This window comes from Chiloscyllium plagiosum, chromosome 13 (assembly GCF_004010195.1).
Source record: "Chiloscyllium plagiosum isolate BGI_BamShark_2017 chromosome 13, ASM401019v2, whole genome shotgun sequence".
In the NCBI taxonomy this organism is placed as follows: Eukaryota; Metazoa; Chordata; class Chondrichthyes; order Orectolobiformes; family Hemiscylliidae; genus Chiloscyllium; species Chiloscyllium plagiosum.
The window spans coordinates 65552215-65559164 of NC_057722.1; the positions used below are offsets into that span (position 1 = coordinate 65552215).

The 6950-nt window shown below is 38.1% G+C and overlaps 1 protein-coding gene across 1 annotated transcript in view; it reads left to right on the plus strand.

Annotated features, from left to right (window-relative positions):
* The window catches only part of LOC122555656 (extracellular calcium-sensing receptor-like), a 10423-nt gene extending 5512 nt beyond the window's left edge, over positions 1 to 4911 (plus strand). Inside the window, 4 exon segments of the mRNA XM_043701653.1 lie at positions 996 to 1829; positions 1944 to 2171; positions 3751 to 3875; positions 3981 to 4911. Coding sequence (XP_043557588.1) covers positions 996 to 1829; positions 1944 to 2171; positions 3751 to 3875; positions 3981 to 4911 — 2118 coding nt within the window.
* The last annotated feature ends 2039 nt before the right edge of the window (positions 4912 to 6950 follow it).

Genomic DNA, 6950 nt, shown 5'->3' on the forward strand with positions numbered 1-6950 from the left:
CGCTCAGCAGTTTCAAATGTGAGTGAATGACATTTTGATTTCAACACCATGAAGCTGGACTCCACAAAACAACTTTTTCCTCTGTAGAAGGCCACAAAAAAAAAGAGGCAAAAAAGTGAGAAAAATAACTACTCTTGTGTTCTCAACTCTACTGCAAAATTCAAAGAGCAAAGAGATAAACAGATAGCTATTCCCTGAACATTTCAAATTAAGGAGTTGTAAAATTGAAACATTCTAGTTCATGAGTGAAATATGTGCAAAGCCTGTTCAGCAGCAAGCAATGCGATAAATGGAATGCTAAACTATACATCGTGGTTGCTATGATCTCAGTTTCGGCCTACTGGGGCATAGATATTTATGCCTGACAGAAGTGAGCTTAATTTTGGTACTCAAAGCCAGATGAAGTTTTTCAAAATTGCACTTTGGAAGCTTGAATTAAAAAGTGTTGAAAATGCTGATAAAGAGACAAGGGGTTTGATGAAGAATTATTGTATCTTTGGGCAATGGTGTAAAGTAGCTCAAGTAAAATTAGTGACATATCCAAACCTTGCTTTTAAATTTCCTCCTTTGACTTCAATGGGAAGGGAAAAAGGTGAAATTGACAGTAGACTCTCAATATGATATTATGCAAAATTCCAATTGATCCCAAGTAGTCTGTAGGTGGGGTTGGGGGGGTGGGGGGAGTGGGAGAGTGTAAGAATGTTTGACGATGTTCTTCATGTTAAATTGTGAGGATTGGACATTGTGCATACTTACATTTAGGACAAGGTGAATCAAGAAAGAGCAAAGCTTGGAATTAATGTTTGGAGATAATGTTTTACTCAAACGTTTTCAAATTATTAAGTAAGCACTCTGTTGTGTGTTTAAATGTGCCACTAATGTAAGCACAGTGCAAGTTGGAATTTTTGCTCTTCTCCACCAATATCTGTGCTGTGATATCATGAAAACCATGAATGAAAATCAAAGCGCAAATGTTTTTGCTTTATTTCTGACAGGTTAGCTACTTTTCTACCTGTGCATGCCTGAGCAATAGAAAGGATTATCCATCTTTTTTTTAAACAATACCAAGTGATTACCATCAAGCTAGAGCATTAGCCCAGCTGGTGAAACATTTCGGATGGACCTGGATTGGGACGGTTAAGAGTGATGATGACTATGGAAACTTTGGAATGCAAGCATTTGAAGAGGCAGTTCAACAGTTTGGTGTTTGCATAGCCTTTTCTATGTCGTTCCATGTAACTCACGCTCGAGAGAAGTTACTGAAAACAATTGAAACCATAAAAACCTCCACTACAAAAGTTGTCATTGCATTTGTTGGTGAACCAAACGTGCATACTCTGCTAAAAGAAATGATTAGACAAAATGTTAGTGGCATACAGTGGATTGGAAGCAAATCATGGGTTTCCACATTTCTTCTTCCTTCAGAGGAAAGTAAAAAGATTACTTCCGGTGCAATTGGAATTGCAATTCGCAAAGTCGGTATACCAGAATTGAGGAAGTTCCTAATGAAAGTTCATCCATCCTTGTGTCCAGGGAACCCCTTGGTGAAAAAGTTTTGGGAAACTTGTTTTGGCTGCACTCTAAGTGGTGGAAACAAAACAGATTCTCCAAAGACTGAATCGGAGTTTAAGGAATGTACAGGGAGAGAAAATTTACAGAATGTTCAAAATGAATTTACTGATGTGTTGCAATACAGAGTCAGTTACAACGTATACAAAGCAACTTATGCAATAGCTCATGCACTTCACAATATGGCGACATATAAAACTGGCGAAGGACCTTTCTCCAATGGGAGTTGTGCAAATCTGTCAAACTTTCATGCATGGCAGGTGAGAAACATTTAATGCAGTTTCATGACTGCATTTACTTATATATCGAAGGTGGTGAATTCATGGTTGAATATTTGCAGCTAATGTAAATGTGTTTCAAATTTTTTTTTGAAGTTACTGTACTACATGAGAACAGTGAGTTTCCAAACCAAGATCGGTGAAAAGGTTTATTTTGATGATAACAGAGACCCTGTCCCATCATATGACATTGTAAACTGGCAACCAAATACCTTTGGTGACATTTATATTGTAAATGTTGGGCACTATGATGGGTCAGCTCGTTCTGGAGAGGAATTTTCGATAACAGAAGAGGCAATTGTTTGGACTGGTGGCCGGAATTTGGTAAGATTTGTGCAGAACTGTCTGTTTTAAAACAAAAACTGCTGGACTTTTAATTTCAATTTCCTTTCTCTGAAATGGAAAAGCAAGTTGGTGGTTGCTATATCATATCGGCTCCATACGCCCTACTACCTATTTCCTGATGTTGAGTAACATTGCAACTTATCAAGCATTTTTAAATGGAAAAGTTGCTCATGCATACAAAAATCACTTAGCTTAATCAATCCAAAATGTAAGACCAAGGAGATTGTTTATTTTCACCCATTTCAACTGCAAAATGTCTTTGCATGTGACTGTTGTTGTTAGAAAAGGCAAAACTGTAAGACAGTGCAATTTAAGAAAAGTTATACTGTAAATAACTGTATCTTAACTGACACTAAATGAACAAATGAATGCATGAACAACAGTGTAAATATCTAAACATGTTGCAAAGTGTTGAATAGGTTTGAAAAACAAAGTTCAGAGAGCAATGACTTTGATGTCATAGGGCATTTTCATTCGTATTCATCTTGGTCACAAACACATTCATGCCACACAAGTGTCAAACAATGACAGCTTCCAACAAGAGAGTATCTCATTGTCTGATTTTGATATTCAATAGGGAACACATCATTGAATCCCACACTATCAACATCCCATGGGATATCATTTATAAGAAACTGAACTGGACTACTCATACCAGTACAGTAGCTACAAAACCAGACCAGTTACTAAGAAACCTACAAAAGGTAACTCACATTTGTACTCTCCAAAACATAGCCACCACCTATAGGGCACAGGTTAGATTGTGATAGAATTCTCCCACTTGCCTGGATGGGTGCAGTTCCAATAACTCTAGACACCATCCAAGAAAAAGCAGCCCACTTGATTGGCACTACATACATTCATTCCTCTACAACAGATGCTTTACAAGATACACTGCAGAAGTTCAACAATGCTCTTTAGACAGCACCTTCCAAATTCATGTCCACTTACATCTAGAAAAATATTGGCAACACATCCATTGGAACGCCACCACCTTCAACCTCCCTAACAGCCACTCACCCTTTTACTCGGAAATATGTCTGAGTTCCTCTCTTACGACATTATAGGTCTACCTCCAGAAAGTGGATTGCGACAGTTCAGAAAGGCAGCTCAAATGCAACTTGGAATGCATAATAAATGCAACTTGGAATGCATGAGAAATGTCCACATCACAGGTTTTTTTAGATTGAATCTGATTTCAATATCAGCTATTAAATTGTATTACTACAAAATGCATGCAATTTTATTTGGTTCATTTTCTATTTCATTTTTCAATAATAAATGAATCTGCTCCAAGGACACAACATGAATACTATAATGAGAATTTGAATTCCATAAAAATGTTCTGGTTCTGTATCTGCAAGCCCGTTCCAAACAATTGTCAATTGGTTTAAAATGGGATATGATGAGGTCACAAACCAGAATGTTATTTGAAGAAGGACAGTCATGCCAAATGTAAGAGAAATAGCTATTGCTCTGTTAGCCAGACTAGATGTTGTACGTTTGCCAAATGGAATTCCTCATATTTCTCCATCTTTGTATTCATTATCATAATCAGGTTCCTAAAACTATTTGTTCTGAAAGCTGCCATCAAGGAACAAGGAAATCAGGAAGAAAAGGACAACCTATTTGCTGTTTTGATTGCATACAATGTGCACAAGGAGAATTTAGTAACACAACTGGTAAGAAAACACTATTGCCACAGGCATTGTTGCTCAAACGTGAAGTCTGCATTGCAGTGGTATTCAGATTCCTCATGTAATGATGAATCTTTCATTGCTTTTTAAATTCTGTTTATTGCATAAAATGTCCATTGGAATTTAAATCTAATGAAAAATGGGACCAGTGCATCCCTAAGTAAATTGTGTATCTTTCCTTCTTCGAAACAATTGGAATCAGCCTGGTGACATTGGCGTTGTTGGGAGCCTGCATCACTATTGCTGTATTCGAAATATTCTACATCTATAGACACACTCCAATTGTTAAAGCTAATAATGCTGAGTTAAGCCTCCTTCTTCTTTTTGCCTTGGCACTTTGTTTTCTGTCTTCAATTACATTCATCGGTGAACCTTCAGTTTGGTCTTGCATGCTCTGCCATGTAGCATTTGGTGTTAGTTTTGTTCTTTGCATTTCTTGTATATTGAGTAAAACAATTGTTGTGGTGATGGCATTCAAAGCAACATTTCCCAGCAATAACATGATGAAGTGGTTTGGACCAAGACAACAACGGATGATGGTTTACATCCTCACACTGGTACAATGTGCAATATGTACTGCCTGGTTAATTATATTACCACCTCATCCTTTGAAAAACACTAGTCTCTCTAATGAGATAATCGTGTTTGAATGCAATGTAGGATCTTCGTTAGCCTTCTATTGTGTACTTGGTTATATTGGATTTCTATCCTGTGTGTGCTTTATGGTAGCACTTCTTGCTCGACATCTCCCAGTTAACTTCAATGAAACAAAACATATAACGTTTAGCATGCTTATCTTTTGCGCAGTTTGAATAACTTTCATTCCAGCGTACATAAGTTCACCAGGGAAATATGCTGTTGCTGTTGAAATATTTTCTATTTTGGCTTCATGTTTTGGTCTTCTTTTTTGCATTTTTGCTCCAAAATGTTATATTATTCTTCTGAAAGAAGAAAACAATACAAATAGGAACATGATGGATTCAGTGGCTTCCAAAAAGTGCTTTCAAAACGTTTGTCAATGAGGTGCAGATCTTTATCACAATTATCCTGGCTGAAGAGAGGTAATGGCTATTCCATGTGCAAAGCCGTAAAGCTTGAATACTTTGCCAGCACTCATTTTGCACAACTGAATGAAGTCACAATATGCGGCAGGACATTGAATTTTGAAATTGGCCTGACAATTTGGACCATTTTATAGTTCTCTCCAGATTTTCATTTAATCAGAATTAAAACTCCTGTATGACCTATAACCATTAAAATATTGATAAAAGTCACTTTAAATTCCCTCCCCATTCTTTGAATTTCTTCATTACATGGAGTTTGGATTTGGAACATGCTTTATCTCTAAAAAAAGTTCTGAAACTTAGGGATGATCACCTTATTGGGATTGGATTATAGACTCCCTAATAGTCACTGGGAAATTGAGAAACAAACTTGTAAGGAGATCTCAGCTATTTGTAAGAATAATAGGGTAGTTGTGGTAGGGAATCATAACTTTCCAAACATCGACTGGGACTGCCATAGTGTTAAAGGTTTAGTTGAAGAGGAATTTCTTAAGTGCGTACAAGACAATTTTCTGATTCAGTATGTGGATGGACCTACTAGAGAAGGTGCAAAACCTGACCTACTCTTGGGAAATAAGGCAGGGCAGGTGACTGAGGTGTCAGTGGGGGAGAGCTTTGGGGCCAGCGACCATAAATCTATTCATTTTAAAATAGTGATAGGAAAGGATAGACCAGATCTAAAAGTTAAAGTTCTAAGTTGGAGAAAGGCCAATTTTGACGGTATTAGGCAAGAAATTTCGAAAGCTGATTGGAGGCAGATGTTCGCAAGTAAAGGGGTGGCTGGAAAATGGGAAGCCTTCAGAAATGAGATAACAAGAATCCAGAGAAGGTATATTCCTGTCAGGGTGAAAGGGAAAGCTGGTAGGAATAGGAAATGCTGGATGACTAAAGAAATTGAGGGTTTGGTTAAGAAAAAGAAGGAAGCATTTGCCAGGTATAGGCAGGATAGATCGAGTGAATCCTTAGAAGAGAATAAAGGAAGTAGGAGTATACTTAAGAGGGAAATCAGGAAGACAAAAAGGGGACATGAGATAGCTTTAGCAAATTGGATTAAGGAGAATCCAAAGGGTTTTTACAAATGTATTAAGGACAAAAGGGTAACTAGGGAGAGAATAGGGTCCCTCAAAGATCAGCAAGGTGGCCTTTGTGTGAAGCCACACTAAATGAGTATTTTGCATCAGTATTTACTGTGGAAAAGGATATGGAAGATATAGACTGTAGGGAAATAGATGGTGACATCTTGCAAAATGTCCAGATTACATTGGAGGAAGTGCTGGATATCTTGAAATGGATAACGGTGATAAATCCCCTGAGAACTCTGTGGGAAGCGAGAGAAGTGATTGTTGGGCCTCTTGCTGAGATATTTGTATCATCGATAGTCACATGTGAGGTGCCGGAAAACTGGAGGTTGGCAAACATGGTGCCACTGTTTCAGAAGGGTGGTAAAGATAAGCCAGGGAACCATAGACTGGTGAGCCTGACCTCAGTGGTGGGCAAATCGTTGGAGGGAATCGTGAGGGAAACAATGTACATGTATTTGGAAAGGAAAGGACTGATTAGGGATAGTCAACATGGCTTTGTGCGTGGGAAATCATGTCTGACAAATTTGATTGAGGTTTTTGAAGAAGTAACAAAGAAGATTGATGAGGGCAAAGCAGTAGATGTGATCTATATGGACTTCAGTAAGGCGTTCGACAAGGTTCCCCATGGGAGACTGATTAGCAAGGTTAGATCTCATGGAATACAGGAAGAACTAGCCATTTGGATACAGAACTGGCACAAAGATAGAAGAAAGAGAGTGGTGGAGGAGGGTTGTTTTTCAGACTGGAGGCCTGTGACCAGTGGAGTGCCACAAGGATTGGTGCTGAGCCCTCTCCTTTTTGTCATTTACATAAATGATTTGGATGCTAGCGTAAGAGGTACAGTTAGTAAGTTTGCAGATGACACCAAAATTGGAGGTGTAGTGGACAGCAAAGAGGGTTAACTCAGATTACAAC